At 45.4% G+C, this 18591-nt stretch overlaps 2 protein-coding genes and 1 non-coding gene across 3 annotated transcripts in view; 2 read left to right on the top strand and 1 right to left on the bottom strand.

Moving 5' to 3' along the window:
* Positions 1-18591, bottom strand: part of SPINK4 (serine peptidase inhibitor Kazal type 4) — a 66183-nt gene that overhangs the window by 20610 nt on the left and 26982 nt on the right. The gene's annotated exons all lie outside the window — the stretch shown is intronic.
* LOC110581785 (60S ribosomal protein L12-like) lies at positions 186-701 on the top strand. The gene has a single exon (XM_044920583.1). It carries the CDS (start codon positions 240-242, stop codon positions 699-701), a length of 462 nt encoding a protein of 153 aa, XP_044776518.1. The 5' UTR covers positions 186-239.
* On the top strand, positions 8062-8168 carry LOC123326546. The gene has a single exon (XR_006541167.1). It is a non-coding gene; the product is annotated as a U6 spliceosomal RNA (small nuclear RNA).

Here is an 18591-nt window from a genome sequence, read left to right as displayed (position 1 = left end):
AATCAGGCCAAGGCATATCTGGAGGGAAATTCCTTGGCTGGCACTTGCCAGGGTCAGTCTGATTTGTTTCTAATAGTGTGAGTAGAACATGATGTATGTGTTCTCTTAAAAAACCAAATAAAATTCTAGCTACAGCTTTTGGCTTTCGGCTCAGAGGAGGCCAGGTAACTGTCTTCAGTCATCGCACACCAGCCAACTCCACCAGGCCGCCTAAGCTCGACCCCAGTGAGATCAAAGTCATGTACCTGAGGTGCACCGGTGGCGAAGTCGGTGCCACGTCTGCCCTGGCCCCGAAGATCAGCCCCCTGGGCCTGTCTCCAAAAAAGGATGGTGATGACATCGCCAAGGCGACCAGGGATTGGAAGGGTCTGAGGATGACAGTGAAACAGACCATTCAGAACAGACAGGTGCAGACTGAAGTGGTTCCTTCTGCCTTTGCCCTGATTATCAAAGTCCTTAAGGAACCGCCAGGAGACAGAAAGAAGCAGAAAAACATTAAGCACGGTGGAAATATCATTTTTGATGAGATTGTCAATATCGCCCGACAGATGCGACACCGATCTTTAGCCAGACAACTCTCTGGAACCATTAAAGAGATCCTGGGGACTGTCCAATCTGTGGGCTGCAATGTTGATGGCCACCACCCTCATGACATCATAGATGACATCAACAGTGGTACAGTGGAATGCCCAGCTAGTTAAAAACTACAAAGGAAAATATTTCAATAGTGGATCATTTGATGACCAGGAAAAAAAAAATTCTGGCTACAAAAATAATTCATGCTCATTGCAGAAAAATTAGAAAATAAAGAGAAATATAAAGGAAAAAAAAAATACCAACCCTAATCCCACTACCTAAAGGCAACATCTTTACATTTTGGTGTATTCCTTATAAGTTTGTTTTTTTTCTGATTTGTTTTTTTCTGATTATTTTTTTCTATGCATATATGTGTACATATTTAACATAGTTGAGATCAAAATGACTATAAGTTTCATGCCTTTTTCACTTGGCAGTATATTATAAGCTTTTACTCATCAAAATTTGCTGTTATCATTAATATTCCATCCTATCCATCTATCATTTAGTTAACCATGTCCCTGTAGTGGTGACAGATTTATATCACACTTCAACTGGGAATGTGCAGAAAAACTGTGATTTCTATATTCTTTAGCTATTCTAGCCTCCTGTACAACGTGCACCCACTTAACAGGGAAAATTAACCATGGGTCAAACTAAAAAATATTCTAAAAGAAATAACTTTTTTTTTTTGAGAGAAATAAAGGGGGGGAGGGGCAGAGGGGGAGAAAGAGAATCTTAAGCAATCTCACGACCCTGAGATCATGACCTGAGCCAAAATCAAGAGTTGGATGCTTAACCCACTGAGCCACTCAGGCACCCCTAAGAAATAATGTAAACAGCCTGCCTTTAAGGCTTTTTATTACTACATGATTCTATTTTGCAGGGCTGAAACCTCAGTCTTTCTCTTTGCAAGCCTTCTGTAATAAATTCTAATCCCTGGTCTCTTCTCCTTCTCATGGATGCTGAATCCCCCAAGGTCTCAGCAGAAAACACATGGTTTATTCGATGTGTCACTGAAGAGTTTAATGGGGGGACCATTTACAAAGGTGCCAGCAAGGCTAAGATAACAAACAAGAAACCACAAAGCACTCAGGACTAGAGATGTGGGAGGGCATTGCTCCTAGTCCTGAGGGAGAAACAGGAAAAGCTCTACCCGCAGGAGAGAGACTGTCCAAGGGGAATTTCGGTGAAGGATCGCAGCTATTGGCTCCCTGTGGTCTGGCTGAAAGGGAGCCAGGGGAGTGATCACTCTGACATCTCTCCACCTGCCCTCAGATCTCTTCCCAGTGCCTCCCATTAGCTGAACTGAACTGGAAGTCAGAGGAATAAATAGCCCACAGGGGTCAGCCTCCCAGCACACAGAGCAGGTTGGAGACGGTGGACAGCAGATTTGAAGGGGCAGATGGAGATAACCACCCCACCTGCTTTGTGCAGAAGAGGGGAAAGGCGAAAGAAACAAGCACATTAATAATTTTCAAAATGTATCTATTATTGGACTTTTGAGTTTTCATTTTCACTTTTATAAGTAATGTTTCAGAAGGGGACATCTCTCAAACTCGAAATGTTCTAATGAAATTAATATATCATGAGAGGAGTTGCAATGTCTCTCAGAATCAGATTGTCCTAGTTAATTCTCTTTGGAGCTGAGACAGAGCGTCGAGGGCAGGGCTTCCCACCCCCACTCCCAGGGCGGTGATCTAAAACCTTATGGGAAAAAATAAATAAATAAATAAATAAATAATAAAACCTTATGGGAGAGGGTGTGGCTGTGGTTCAGTGGTCAGTAGAGACCGCACACTGGGGCTACACTGGCAGAACCTGCTTGGGATGTGTTCACTGGAATTGCTGCTCTACAAAAGGGAGTGGAGAAGAGTGCCAGGGAAAGCTGTGGGCCTTTGGAGGATGCCAGCCACCATGCACTGCAGGAACTGATGCTAAAGACACCATTGGTCCTGCAGGAACTTGATGCTAGAGAAGTCACTTGCCCTGCAGGAGCTGGATACTGGAGAAGCTGTCCACGCTGTCTGAGTCAGGTGCCCCGGGGTCACGGGGCTTGCTGAACAGAACACACCTCAATCAGGAAAGAAAATTCCTCTTACAATATCTCTCCAGGAACTTCTACTGTCAAAGCTTTACATTTGTCAGCTAGCAAAGAAAAAATATTGAGATGCTCTACTCTATTTTTGTAGAGTAGACAATGAAGGCTAAATATGGAGCCTAGGGGCAACAGATTAATAACTAGCACAATCCCAAGTCTGTATGCCCAGAGAAGGGAGGATGATTGGTTGAGATGGTGTCACCCTGGATTGGTCAGTCACTTCTGCTGAGAATGGAACCGCATTCATAGAAAGAGAAGCAGTGAGCGTGGAAAGGCAGGTGCAAGAAAGCAAACTGGTCACCGAGCAGCCCCTGCTCTCCCAGGAAGAGAAACTAGCGTTTCAGTCACTAGAGAAATTGTCTGTCCTTTAGATCAGAGACACTTCACCAAGCTTCACCATGGCTTGAAAAATATTCCTCAAGACTACCCATTTCCTTTTATTCAGACATGCAGCTCACCAAGTAATCTGATTTTTCTTACCATCTACCCCACTATCAGCTGAGGGACAGATTTTGGCAGTGGATACACATATTCTGCTGTTTGGAAAGGGATGTCATCCACTGTGATCTAATAGATCGGCCTTTGATGGCTATATAAGCCTTGGGTGGTATTAGTGAAAGTCTGTCACCAAGACTCTGCTACTAGCTGGTGCACTAAGAGAGCCAGGTTCTGATCCTGAGAAGGTGAGAACCAGGTTTTGGACTTGGGGGACCAATCAGGGTGCTCTCCTAAAGGACCTGCAGCCTGCGCGCCAGACAATTATTGCTGCCAGCGCATCCCCCAAGGAAGAACTCTGCAGAATATGTAATTGGGCATGGATAAATAACATTCTATAAATGTCTAACCAACAACCATTCTGTAGTTGCTGGACTTAACAGGCATTTTTCAGTCTTTCACTATTATATATAACATAAGGATGAATATCTTTGTGATCAGTATTTGTGATGAGTGTTCTTTTTGCTGTTGTTTTGTTTGTTTTTGTATTTCAAATGATTCCTTTAGGATAGATGATCAGAATTGGAAATAAATTGATGTCAAATCACATCTTCCTTTGGGTGTGTGTGTATGTGGAGGGGAAGCATGAATGTTTTATTAGCTCTTAAGACCTATTGCCCAATGATTTCAGAAATGTACCAATTACAGTTCCACTTGAGACCATTTCAGGACACCCTGATTCACACAGGGTATTATGGTTTAATGTGTGTGTGTGTGTGTGTGTGTGTGTGCGCGCATGCGCGTGCGTGCCACACACATGCCCACATACATATGAAATCTTGCTTTCTTTACGTTTCTTTAGTTAATATTAATGTTAGATATTCATGCTCACAAGAGATATTCAATCCTCTTGCCCTCTTCTGGGAGTCATCTGTTCAGGTCCTTCACAATTGAGACAAATTTTATTTCAGTCTCTGGGGAGTTTCATGTCCCAGATTCTTCCTTCTGTCCTCTTTTAGATGGAGGGGAGCTCTTCTCCCACCTCTAACTCCTTTGGAAATTCCTTTCTGAATTCAAGTGTCTTTGGTGTGGGAGGACTGGGCTTGGTGGCCGTGAGCCTTGATGAGAAGGGACGCAAGTATATGGCAGTCTGAAGCCTGTGAAGAAGGTCAAGTTTCATCCCTGGGTGGAGAGTCTTCAGAGGGAAGGAATTGGTCTGTATATAGTTTTCTCTCCACTTTCCATTTTTAAATACCCCAGAGGGACCCTGGGTGTTTTTCTTCTCCTTATTTGACTCAAATTGAGTCTTTAAATAAACTGTGCTCCTCGTAGGAGCCTAAGACACATATTTAGAGGAAATGTGTCATTGAAAGTGCTATTTTGAAGTCATGTGGTAAATTATCAAAGCAGGAATCTCCTCACCCCATCTGAGCTCCGTGCCTTCTTTGGCTCCGGGGGTTAGAGAAAAACTTTCTTTTCTTTCCTCTCCCATTCCCTTTGCCTTCTAAAACTGACACAGAGAACATGGCTTGCCCTGAGAAGCTTGCAGGTGGTGAGCAGATGGCGAGTATGAGGCCGTTGTGTGTGTTGAAGTCAGTGTGGGCTGTGTGGGAATGCAAGAGGTGACAGTGACTCATTCATGTGGGGGGTGGGGCTCAGCAATGGTAATCAAGGGAGCTTTGCGGACGAGGGGCCATTGGTGGTCACCTTAAATGATAGACAAGGTTTGGAAATATAGCAAAGGAGTCAGCTAGGTTTCTATTAGTTTCCACTCCTGTCTCACTGATACCAGCAGGAATCCTGGTTCTCCATGTTACTGCCAGAGACAGTCATCCATCCATCCGTCCATCCATCCATCCATCCATCCATCCATCCATCCATCCATCTGTCCATCCATCAATGCATACATACATATGTACATACATCTGACAGTTTATTCAATCATTTATCCATCCTTCCAATGATCCTTCCATCGTCCCATCTATTTTACGCTATCTGTGAAGGCCCTACTCTGCAGCATAGTGAAGGCACAAATATGAATAACACAAGATTCTAACTTTCAGGGTGCACATAGTCTAGTGGTTAGCTGAACAACTTAAAAACAGATAACAAGCAATATATGTTAAGAAAAAAAAAAGAAGATAGCAGGAGGGGAAGAATGAAGGGGGGGAAATCGGAGGGGGAGACGAACCATGAGAGACGATGGACTCTGAAAAACAAACTGAGGGTTTTAGAGGGGAGGGGGGTGGGGGGATGTGTTAGGCTGGTGATGGGTATTAAGGAGGGCATGTATTGCATGGAGCACCGGGTGTTATATGCAAACAATGAATCATGGAACACTACATCAAAAACTAATGATGTCATGTATGGTGACTAACATAACAATAAAAAAGTTAAAAAAATAGATAACAATACAGTGCAATAAGTGTTTAAGTTATGCCTGTATAAATGTCTCTTTTACCCAAAAGGCCTTACCTGATCACCCTGTCTGAAATAGGTTCTAGTTATTATTCTTTTTCTTTTTTTAAATTTTATTTTATTTTTATTTTTTTTTAAAGATTTTATTTATTTATTTATTTGACAGAGAGATAGAGAGAGAGCACAAGTAGGCAGAGAGGCAGGCAGAGGGAGAGGGAGAAGCAGACTCCCCGCTGAGCAGGGCACCTGACGTGGGGCTTGAACCCAGGACTCTGGGATCATGACCTGAGCCGAAGGCAGCCACTTAACCAACTGAGCCACCAAGGTGCCCCGTTATTATTCTTTTTCATCATATTCTTCTTATTTTCCTTTACGGCATTTATCACAATTTGTTATTATATACTTAATAGTATGTTTATTTGCTTCCTGTCTTCCCCCGTGGACTGGAAGCTCCATGGGGGTAAGTTCTATGTCTGCTTTGCTTATTCCTGAATACTCAACACGTAGTCAATGTGTGGCATGTTGCAGGCCTATAGGAGACATTCACCAAATGAATTCATAAATAAGCACTGATCATACCCAGGAATGATCATTTCTTGCACTAAACCAGTGGTTCTCAAAGTGTGATCCTGGGACCAGCAACATCACTTACTAGAAATGAAAATTCTTGACCTCACCTGTTGGTTCACAAACTGGCGCCGTACACAGAAGGCAGAGAGAGAGAGACCAAAGAAAGAGGCAGACCACTCCAGATTGGTAGGTGGCAGGTTAATAAGCAAGGGAACTTACTTAAAAGACTTGGCTTTTGTGGCCACAAGAGAAGTACATCTCTGCACCCACCCACCTAATCTTAAAAGTTTATATAGAAGCCTTAACTGGGTTCAGCCATGTCTTCAGTCCAGGTGGTCTCAACAACACCTTACTCTCTCAAAGCTACATCCTTGGAATGCTCCCACTGTGGGAACAGTAGGCAGAATGTACATCCCAAGGACAGGGGAGGGGGTGAGGAGCCCCCCATTGCCCAGGTCCTACTTGAGGGTCAACTAGCAGTCATGTCCTCTCAGTTACCTCCTCCCACACCACCCCACACCAGAATTAGAATCAGAAACTTAGAAATCAGCAATCCACATTTTAAAAGCCTCGCGGGTGATTCTGATGCATGCTAAAGTCTGGGAACACTGCACTAAATTAATAAATGGTAATTCTAGTCTACTTTCGACATCTATAGATCTCAGCGCAGAGACAAGAGTAATTGTGTCTGGATTGGGGAATACTTAATGGAGAAAGTGATATTTTCAAGGAAGCCTTGAGCTAGGTGAGCCAGAAAAAGGCAATTCAGGCAGAGAGGCAGGCAGAGGGAGAGGGAGAAGCAGGCTGTATGATGAACTGTATGACGAAAGGCGTGGATTAGCCTGGCCTTTGAAGGAATCTATAAGTAGTCTGCATGGCAGGGAATGGCATGAGATGAGGATGGAGATGTAAGCAGGGGTCTTGAATGCCAGGTTTCAAGCAAGGAGGTATCATGTACTCCATTTTCCCTCCCTATGGCTGTCCAGACAGGCCTGAGTCAGATTTCCCTGGGCTCACTTCCCACCCCTTCCTGCTTTTCTCCTCCCTCCTTCCCCTCCTCCCTCTTCTCTCATCTCCTCCCTTCCCCTGGGGGTGAGACAGCTAGGCTCCCAGGCCAGCCCCACCCTGCCATCCCCTGGCCAGCCAGCCCACTGACGTCAGCTTGGTGGGATTGTCTGGTTTGAGCTTTGGAGCCAGGCCTAGCCACCTCCCTCACAGCTCCCTGCTTTGTGGGAAAGCCCAGGATGCTGATATGCTCAAGTAGCTCATTGAGGGCTTCCAGGGCTCAGGAGAAAGAATCTTCTCCTCTGGAGACATCTTGCTCTGGGGAAGGGAACTGTGGTGTCGGAGCCAGGGTTTCTCAGGACCCAGGCTTACGTCATACCACCTCCAGGGGACTGGCTCCAGGCCCTCTCCTTGCCTAGTGACTCACAGAAGGCCTGGTCTCTAGGGTCCTCAATCCAATTGTGCTTGGAGGTGATGAAGCGGATCATAGCCTTAATGCCAATAGGTACTATGTATCCAGCACTTAATGTGTTGGCACTATGAGTCCCCTACACCTTGTAGCTCTCAACTTTATGCAACCCAATAATATTTTTAATGCCATTTTTACTTTATTTTTTTTTGAGATTTTATTTGTTTATTTGAGAGAGAGAGCAAGAGAGCGAGCAAGAGAGCACAAGCAGGGGGAGGGGCAGAGAGAGAGGGAGAAGCAGGCTCCCTGCTGAGCAGGGAGCCCAGTGATGATGTGGGGCTCGATCCCAGGACCACAACCTGAGCTGAAGGCAGACGCTTAACCGACTGAGCCACCCAGGCGCCCTTTCAATGCCACTTTTAGCATTCATAGATAATATAACCAACCCGCATCACAGTTTCATAATATTAAACCAAAAAAAAAAAAATGCCACAATTAACTTAAAGGAGGAAATAAAAGGTATTTAAAATACAAGAATATATATTCTGTGCTTGCTTGGGCAGCGCATATACTAAAACTGGAACGACATAGAGAAGATTAGCACGGCCCCTGTGCAAGGACAACATGCAGATCTGTGAGGCGTTCAAGACGGAAACGCTTGCATAGAGGACGACTGGCAGGTATAAGGAAGTAGTCATTCCCTGTGAAAGGGCAACAACTATGAACACATCCTGATACAGATATGTTACATTATTGGCTCCAATACTAGCAGCACTGTTGCCAATCAATTACGATTTCTGCAGCGGCGACCTCTCCTGCTAAAGTTCCAAATAAAACAGAGCCCAGTCTCCCTCGATTAACATGGTGCCCTGCCGTCTTTTGTTTGCCCCTCCAGATCCATTCTCCCCCACTTCTCTTCCCTGCTCTTGGCCCCGGGAGCCACACTCATGCCCTCTGATTTCCTGCTGGGTTTGGCCAATGAAAGTACTGACAGGAGATGGGGTGAGGGAGGGAAGGGAGATTGGGGTTTTTATCTTTCTGCCTATCTTCCTGTCTATATCCCTCATCCTAAGGCTGCTGCTATTCTCAAGATGGCTATTGTGGGTTGAATGAAAGCCCCCCAAAGCTGTGTCTGTGGAGCGACCTGATACGGTGGAGGCGGGCACAGGCAGGGAAAGAATTCACCCCAGGCCAAACAAAGGAGATAGAAGTTTATTGACTACACTGCAAGGGCAGCAGAGGAGAGGCTGTCTGCCAGGAGGCAGTGGTGGGGGGCTGTCGTTAAGGGGGGTAAGGTGAGGAGGTATGGGGTATATGGAATTTTCCTTTTTTGGTACCTGTGCCCAGTTGTAAGCAGGCCATTGATCAGCTAGGGCTTGTGGATATTTTGAAGTGGGTCGCCTGCTGGGCCTGTTTGCATTCAGCCCAGGGGTCACTGTGAGCCCTTTTACCTTACTCAGGTTTCCATTGCTCAAGCGTGTTGCCTAAAATCGGCCTCTACAAATGTCCATATTCTAACTTCTGGAACCTGTGGATGTAGCCTTATTTGGAGAGAGGATCTTTGCTGATGTAATTAAGGCTCTCGAGATGTGATCACCCTAAATTCAATAATAAGCGTCTTTAGAAGAGACAGAAGAGAAGACACAGAAGAGGAGATGGCCATGTAAAGACAGAAGCAGAGGGGCGCCTGGGTGGCTCAACTGGTGAAGCATCTGCCTTCGGCTCAAGTCATGATCCCAGGGTCCTGGGATATTTGCCCCGTTTGGGGCAGGAAGGGGGGGTCCCTGCTCCCTGGTCCCTGATCAGCGGGGAGCCTGCTTCTCCCTCTCCCTCTGCCACTCCCCCACTCGTGCTCTCTCTCTCTGTCAGGTAAATAAATAAAATCTTAAAAAAAAAAAAAGGCAGAGGCAGAGACTGGAGTGATGCCGCTGACCAAGGAAGGCTGGGAGCCGCCCACAGCTGGAAGAGGCCAGGAAGGATTCTCCCCTAGGGCCTTTGGAGGCACTGTGACCCTGCGGCTGCCTTGATTTTGGACTTCTGGCCTTGAGAATTGTGAGAATAGATTTCTGTTGTTTTAAGCCACCAAGGTTGTGGTGATTAGTCGCAGCAGCCCGGGGGATCTAATACTCTCAGCCACACTTCTCCCCTCTCAGGTTCTGGTGATCTCGCCTCTGCTCACACCTCGGATATAGTGGTGGTGACAGCTGGTGTCTGCCCTATCCTGTCTGGCTTCCTCACACCTGTCCACACCTTTGTAATTAGTCATTTTGCAAATCAACCCCTCCCTGAATTATTTTAACTTGAATGGGCTGATTTCCTGTCAGGGCCCTGACAGTTACACCGGGCAAATACACTCCAGGAACATTCAATAGATACTAAAACCATGCCAAAATATGTCGTGATTCTTTGTAAAACAGAGTTTATTGTCTAGGCTCACGTAATTCTAAAGTCAGATAGGTGAATGTCCCGTGGACCTTATGAAAGCTGTGGGGGAGGGGCAACAGCTTGTCATTGTGTAGGATTGTCCTAAGCATCACAGGACACCTAGCATCTCTAGTTAAAGGGGGTTCCACAAACATGACCTTACAATTTCTGTGACATCATTCTGTTGAGAACCACTGATTATGTAATATCTTATTTAAACCCTACAATGGCACGTTGGGTACTTTCTCCATTTTACACATGTGGAAATAGGCTCAAAGGAACAAACCTGCTTGGGTCTGTCGCGGGGGTGGGATCTGGGGTTCAGACTCAGATATGACTGGATTTAAGGCCTGAGTTCCTATCACAAAGCTGTACTGCCCCTTTGTAGTTTGGGTCTTTGTCAGGGTCAAAGGGCAGAGACAGTGCTGGAGGAGATCAAGTCTAATTCAACATAGGGGCACCTGGGCGGTGCAGTCAGTTAAGCATCTGGCTCTTAGTTTCAGCTCAGGCCCTGAGATCGAGTCCCAAGTGGAGTCTGCTTAAGACTGTCTCTCCCTCTGCCTCTGCCCCTCCCTCCCATACGTGCTCTCCCTTTCTCAAATAAATGAGTAAATCTTAAAATAAAAAAAAAGTCTAACTCATCACAGAGAAGAGGAGCTCCGTCAAAGATGGGAATGGGATGCTATATATAATAATATATAACTTTAAAATCTCAGTGGCTTCACATAGTAAAGATTTACTTCTTGTTCCAGTAAAGTTCAATGTGGATCTTGGTGACTCCTGGGCAGCTCTCCTCCAAGCAGTGAAATCAGAGATTTGGTCTTCCTCCATTAGAAGGCTTTGCCATCTCAGAACCTTTTGTTTTCAGACTCACACAGATGGAGGAGAGAGGGTGTGGAAGATAACCTGGGATATTTTATGGGCAAATGTGGAAGTGGCAGGCTTTTCTTCTACTTTCTTCCTATTGGCTGAACTCGGTCATATGGTCCATACTTAGATGCAAGCGGGCCTGGGAAATGTAGCCTATATCTAGTGAACACAGCATTGATTCTGCAGAAGAGTTGTCAAGCTCTTCCAGTCCCTCTATCAAAAGCATAAGGAAGAGAGACTTAAGTTCAAGTGTTGTCTTGACACTAAATGACCACCCTCATATCCTGTCCCTTTTTTGGGCCTCAGTTTCCTCATTTGTCAGATGGATTTGGAAGCTCATCCCTCATAGCTACATGATGGCCAGATGTAAGAGGAGAAGTAGAGTGCTGGTTGGAAGAAATCCTGGAGAGAGCTGCACCCACCTGAGGTCTGACTATGCCCAACAGTTCTCCCAACTTAATTTTCCATCTTCTGCAGCCAGGACAGCTCAGCAGATTCTCCTGGTTGTTGAGAAGGTCCTCCCTGTGAAGCTCAAGTGCCTGTGGTATCTTTGAACAGTGGTATTGTTGGGGAAGAAGGATTTTCAGGGAATGAAGGAAGAGTTGGAAACTAGATATGAGAATCTACCAGAGAACTCTGGCAATGGCCCTGAAGATCCAGTGGAGGCCCCAGAGATACAGGCATTAATCCAAGGAGATGCTGGACTTGTGGCTGAGGAGCTGGGATTGTGTGTGTTGGGGAGCTGATGCTCACTCCAGTGGACATCCACTGTTTCGTCTGCTCCAGACCACTCTTCCAGGAATCAACTCTCCCATCCCCAAACTACAAGGTTGCAGTGGGAACTGCTATGTTTCTACAATATGACCCTGGTCCCTGGTCCCTTGACTGGTCCAGGTCAGGCACTTGACCCATACTGGAACAATAATTTTTCTGCTTGGAATTTTGAAGAGATAGAGATGAGAGAGGAAGAGCTATCTTAACTTCTCTCCAGCTGATTGGTCCAATAACAGATAACTCTGAGGTTTTCTTGACAGCCATATTTTCCTCACTGTGTAGAAGTAACAAGCAGGAGAAACTGGTCTGATGAGAGAACAAAAGATGAGGAGACTCCCAGGGGCATCTGAGTTTCTGGTTCTGCTCCATTCCTGAGGCCAGGCTGTAATCTAGTCCCTTGTCTATGTGACATGCCTCCGTATCATTATAATTAACTGTCTCCTTGATAGTGCAGGTGGATGTTTGTTATTTACAATCCAAAAAAGCTAAGGAATAATATGAACTTTCTTATCAGATACGTTTATTGATTCAAGTGCATTCTTCTGGTGCAACTACTATGTTCAGGTACCACGCAAGGTGCTGGAAATCCAGTGATGAATAGGATAGCCATAGTATCTACCCTAAGGGACCTTATACGTGCAGGGGGGATAAAAGGCCAGGGCAGGGTAAACCTGGAACAAGTACTATGCAGGTAAAATCCAGGTTTATGAGAACATATAACAAGATTTTGAGAACATACAAGCAGAAAACTGAAGGAATGAGCAGGAATGGAGTGGAAGGAGTTGGGAATTAGGATGTAAAGAAGGGAGAACATCCCAGTCCAGAAGAAGAGGATGAATGATAACTCTATCATGAGGTCAGCATCCTCTGGAGACACAGCAACACTTCAGTTGAAGGTCCTGGTTTCTCACCTACCCCTACTTTGGGCCCCCAGCTAATACACTGGTAAGAAGACTCTTTCCTTTTGCCTGAAAGCAGCCCAGCAGGGACCACCCCCTCTTGTCCAGACTCTTCCATTCCTTGTTGAGATATTGCAAGGGGAGAAATACAAAACGCTCTCTTTCCTTCATTCCCCTTTTGGTAGAGAATTGCTAGATTTCACCCTAATAGCTATTATCCTCACCTTCCTTACTCTTATGTTGAGGGCAGCAATGTGGCTGGCTAATAAAATCACATTTCCCAACCTTCCTTGCAGAGGGCAATGGCTAACGAGAAGTCAGTGGAAGTGATTGGGTAGGGCTTTTAGAAAGCTGTTTAAAGGGGTTCACTAGCTAGCAAGCACCTCTTTGTCCTTTCCCCCTGTTCTTGCTTATTTGTCCCTGGGACATGAACTTGAGGGGTAGAGCTCCAGCAGTCATTTTCATCTGTGGGTTGAAGTCATGTGCTAAGGATGGCAGAGCAGAAGATAGGATTCCAGCTTCTGAGACTTGTAGAGTCCCCATACCAGCCTGGCCTGCCTGAAGATGGTTTATCATGTGAGAGGAAAATAAGCCTCTATCCTATTTAGGCCACTGTTGTTTTGGATCTCTCTTACTAAGGGCTGAACAAAAGTCCTCATTGGTGTAACCCTAAAAGCCCTCTCATAACTCAGTTTCTCTTCACTAAATAGTTTCCAAGTCATTCATTCAATCATTTATTCATTCACTCACTCAAACACTCTCTGATTGAGGATAACTATCCCATATTCTGAAATCAGATGAGATTATGTGGGTATAAAATTGTGTGTTGTAAATAGCAAAGCATTAAGCACATATTAAATTGTGTTACTAATATTTTATTACTGTTATGATTTGTTGTTATTCAGGTGTCCAATTAAGAAGTTTTAGTATATAAGGGCGTGTGGGTGGCTCAGATGGTTAAGCGTCCGCCTTCGGCTCAGGTCATGATCCCAGGGTCCTAGGATGGAGCCCCACATCCGGCTCCTGGCTCAGCGGGGAGCCTGCTTCTCCCTCTCCCTCTCCCCCTGCTCATGCTATCTCTCTCTCTGTATCTCTGTGTCTTGAATGAATAAATAAAATCTTAAAAAAAAAAAAAGAAGTTTTAGTATGTAATATGAAATTTGCTGGAGGGAAACTCCTGTTAAGTGGTGTTGAAATCCGGTGCTATTTGGTATTGTGAAGAAAGGATATGGGGCGCCTGGATGGCTCAGTTGGTTAGGCATCTGACTTCGGCTCAGGTCATGATCTTGGGGTCCTGGGATCGAGCCCCACATCAGGCTCCCTGCTCAGCTGGGAGTCTGCTTCTCCCTCTCCCTGTGCCCCTCCCCCAGTTCGTGCTCTCTCTCTCAAATGAATAAATAAAATCTTAAAAAAAAAAAAAAGCAGCAAAAGATGACCCAGTGCAAGTGCTTTTCAAACTGTTACATGCACAGAGAAGAACTTAGGTATCTTATTCAAAGGCAGATTCTGACTCAAGAGGGTCTGGGGTAGGCCTGAGATTCTGCATTTCTAACAAGCTCTTAGGTGAGGCTTCTTGTCCTGGACCTTTGAATAATAGGGACCTAGGAGATCTTTCCAGGTACTGGGGAAAGAATTGAGGAAAGAGGAGAAAGGTAAACTGAAACCAGAGAGAAAAGGATTTCTGAAAATGGTAAACAAGTTATGTAGAGGCTCCATCTTCAAGCAGGTTAGTAACAATTTTTAAAAGCCAGGAACTATGCATACATTATTTCATTTAATTCTTACAGCCTTATATAAGGGGAATTCTAATCCTTATTTTACAGTTGAGAAAATAAGGGGAAGCTCAGAAAAGTTAAGGGAAAGTCACACGGCAGGTAAGTAGCAGGGATTGGATTGGGACCCAGGCTTTTCAGAGGTCAGAGCCCGTATTTCTTTCTAAGCACCTTGCTAAAATTCTGGGGAAGCAAATTCCTTTTGCTGAGTTCTTCCTTCTCACCCAGGAAATGCTGGTCAGGGGAGGAGGAAGAGGCTGCCCTAAGGAACCAGCCCCACCTGTTTGGCTCAGTTCTTATGTAACGTCAAGGCTTTCAGTGGCCGCTAAGCTTTGTTTTCAAACACTGGGGCCCCAAGGGGTGGGAAGTGGGAGGGGTACAGGTGGGATGTTTACAAGTTTTGTTTTACAATTTCCACTTTGTAAGCCTAGTCTCCTTTCTGGAGGTAGCCACAGTTCAGAGCAGCAGGAATATGTCTTGGGAAGTGGGAGCCACAGAGTGAGAGCTGCCCTGGCTCTGACCTGGGACCCTTGCTTTCTCCCTGGATGCCTGAGGCCTTCAAGGGGCTACTAAAACACAAGTTTGGCTCAGCAATTGGCTGTCAAGTGCAAGGCCCCAGTGAAGACCCTCATTTCCTCCCAAGATAGGAGATAAATGAGCACTTTGGGTCTCCATAAAAGGTAGGCCACTTGGAGCAGAGCCTCTTTGATAGGCCCCATCTGCCAGTGCTGTTCCCTGGAGCTCTAGTATAAATCTGAGCCATTTCTGTCTCCAGTTTCCAACATGTGATTAGATTTTGTCTAATTTCCCCACCATAGGAAGCTGGGGAGGGTGCTTGCACAGTAAATCTTTGATTGGGAAGGTGGTTCTATCATTTGAAAGGATGATGTAAAGGAGAGAGAGGACTAAGTGACTCGTGTATTCAGGGGGTGATGCAGAGGAACAGCTCAGGGTGCAGGAACAGGATAAGCCTGGGATCCCAGAGCAGGGTTGATGAGGTACTGGGGGAGAAAATCATGGAGGCACATCAGGAATGCCAGTCTGATTGCAGAAAAGCATGGAAGAGCTTCCCGGTAAGAAGAGAAACAAGGACACATGATGTGGTCCCCTTTCCTCTCCAGAGGACAAGCTGTGTTCGCTTTGATGTTAGCTCCACAGGTATGCTGAGGCTATTGGACGCACTGGTGTCAGGTCTGGGATCCCGCTAGAGCAGCAACACCAGAGGTGGGAAGAGATGGGGCAGAGGAGACAGCCTTCTCATTGAAGGTTGCCCAGAGGCATCCTAGTATGGAGTGTCTGAAGAGGAAGGACTTAATAGCATCTACTCTGGCTGAGCCCAATTCATCTTCTAGCCTTCATTCCCTCAGGAATGTTTTCTATTCCCAGGATCCCACTTTCCCCTCCTTTCTGAGACGGGACCAGCATTTCCAAGGCAGTGAAAAAAAAAATAGGCTACCAGATGGGCTGCAACATGGAATAGTGTTGGATATCCCAAATCACCCTCACTCTGGCTGGTCTGGTCCTAGAAGCAGAGGAAAGCCAGGAAAACCCTCTCTGGAGCCCATGACCTCTACCATCTCCCAGCCACCACCACCTTCGGGGGTAGGCTACTCCAGATGGTTGACAATACTTGCTGCCTCCACTTTCTTGATTTTCATTCTCCCAGAACTCTATAGTCTAGTTTTTGCCCCCCCTCTACCCTACCCCACTGAAACTGCTGCTACCAGTGGCAGCAACAGTCTGGACCAAGACCACTTCTCGGTTCTTACTTTAACTCTGAGCCATTTGCCTTTTGATTATAATCCTCTCTTCTTGAAAAATCTCAACTCTGGGGGTTCTTAACCAGGGTTCCATGAGTTCTTAGACTGTCTTCAGGAAAAAACATCACTCAGTCCTTGAAATTGTTATACAGAGTTGTACAGATGTGCATCTTTTTAGGGGGGTGGTCCAGGACATTCATTCCATTCTCAAAGGAATCAATGAATTGCCAGTGTTAAGAACCAGCGCTTTTGACATCTGGCTATGATTAGGTTCTTCCAGGGATGATCCAAAACAACAATGGTTGATTAGACTTTCATGTATACAAAGGTAAGTCACCAGAGCAAGGATGGTGATCTCACCTAGGAAGTCCTCAGGGACTCAGGCTCCTTCTAGCTCAGCTCTGCCAACCCCAGGATTTAGCCCTCAACCTCATAGTCCAAGATGATGTCCTCTCATGCTCCAAGCAGCATGGTAGAGTGATGGACAAAGAAGAATGTAAAGGATATGCTTCTCCTGTCTCTCAAAGATTCCTGGATGCTGGTTTGTGACATTTCCATTACATTATTGGCCCAAACTTAGTCACATGGTCATATCTGTCTACAGAGAGGCTGGGAGATGTCTTTATTCTGGGCAGTCATGCGCCAAGCTGAAGATCCTATAACCATGGATGAAGGGTAGAATAGATATTGGGGGATAGCTATCTGCACCTGTCATACTTTCCAGGACACCTCCAAGGATGGATCCTGTTGACTGGTTTATGCTTTCCACTTCCTTCTAGGACATTATGGCTGGGAAGCTACATTTCCTAGACTTCCTTGCAGCTGGCACTCCACATGTGACTTAGGAACTGCCAATTCAATGACATTACCTGAGACTTGATCCTGGAACGAAGAGGGGAGTAGCAGCAGGTGAGGCATCAGTTTTGCTGGTGTGGATAGAGGCCGGCTGGTTTCATGATCACCAGCTTCCTAGTTCAGCAGCTTCCTGCAGCACTAGTGTTCTTGTGGCTTCTTTCTTAATTACAATGGCAGAGGCATGGTGATTCTGAGGGTTTACAGGTATCTCCGGAAACTCCATTTTAGTCTACTCCTCCACTCCTTGCAGCAATGCTATAAGCCAGAGCGTCTCAAACTTTAATGTTCATGTGAATCACCCGAGGATCCAGGTAAAAGGTAGATATGGAGTGAGATCTCAGATTTTGCATGTCTAACAAGCTCCTGGGTAGTGTCTGATGGTCAGGATAGATTTTTGAGTCACTCGGTCCTAGGGTGTCCTCTGCTCACCTATACCTATTCATAAATTCCTTTCTGCTTTACCTAGTGATAGCTTCTGATTATCCAAATTCTGTTGATGTTTCTTCCTTCTCTCTTAAGGGATCTTCTTCCTGTGTTTGTCCCTTAATATCGGTGTAACCCATGACTCTGGCTTAGGATCATTCTACAGACTTTTCCTGGATGATCTCCATCCTCTGGCCTTCAAACACTACCTATATGCTTCTCAAATCCCTACCTCCAATCCGTACTATCTCCTTTGCTCCAGACTGCAGTATCCACAGCTGACCAGAACTGAGTTCTACAGATGAGCAGGGCAGGAAGGAAAGCTTCTGTGGTCAAATAAGTTTGGGAAATACTGTGTTAAATAAAATGAAATTTATTTCCTTGCTAAGTTACTTCCAGAACTGTTAATGTGCTAAAATGCATTGCAAATTTCCAAGAGAGGGCATGTAATACCCAATACTTCTTAAACTTATTTGGCATCTGTATTGGATACAATCTGCTTTCTCAGTTTCTGTTACCACTGCCCAAGGCCTTTTGCTTTTCTTGAACTGTAGCCAACAGTGTAGTTCTGTGGCCCACCAGCTGCTCCTCCCTGCATCTTGCATTGTTTCTCGTCCTTCCCTGCCTCATGTCTTTTACATCATTCTTGAGGATTAGGGTTTGCACCTTCATAAAAGGCATCAGCATATAATTCTTGCCTCCGCTCTGTTTCCCAGGGAAGCTGGGCTAATACAGCCTTCCACAGTCTACCCCCGCTCCCTTTTTCCCTGCAATATTAATATCTCCTGGAAGTCAGGCTCCTAGAACACACTCTGGAAGTGCTGTTGGTCATTTTTCCTCATATATCTACAAGCACCTAAGACTCAGCATGTCCAAGACCTAATCAATCCCTTTTCTTTTATATCCTTCACTTTTCTGGTCAATTGGCACCATATTTGCCCATCACCCAAGCTACCTGGGTGTCATTCTTTGTTTTGTTTTGAAGATCTAATTGGCTTTATTAATCAATCTCTTTCATCCATCCTTCTCTTCTTCTCATCTGACTAACAATTCTTTTTTTTTTTTTTAAGATGTATTTATTTTAGAGGTGGGGAGGGGCAGAAGGAGAGGGAGAAGCAGACTCCCCACTGAACAGAGCCTGTCTCAGGGCTTGATCCCACGACCCCAAGATCGGATCCTGAGATCATGACCTGAGCCAAAGTCAGACACTTAACCGACTGCGCCACCCAGGTGCCCCAACAATTACTCATTCTTAAAGAGGCAGTGTAGGTACCATCTTCTTATCTCATCTCCTTGGTCA

Source organism: Neomonachus schauinslandi, chromosome 13 (assembly GCF_002201575.2).
Source record: "Neomonachus schauinslandi chromosome 13, ASM220157v2, whole genome shotgun sequence".
NCBI lineage: Eukaryota > Metazoa > Chordata > Mammalia > Carnivora > Phocidae > Neomonachus > Neomonachus schauinslandi.
The sequence above is the reverse complement of the archived record's forward strand: the minus strand, read 5'-3'. Positions and strand labels throughout refer to the sequence as shown.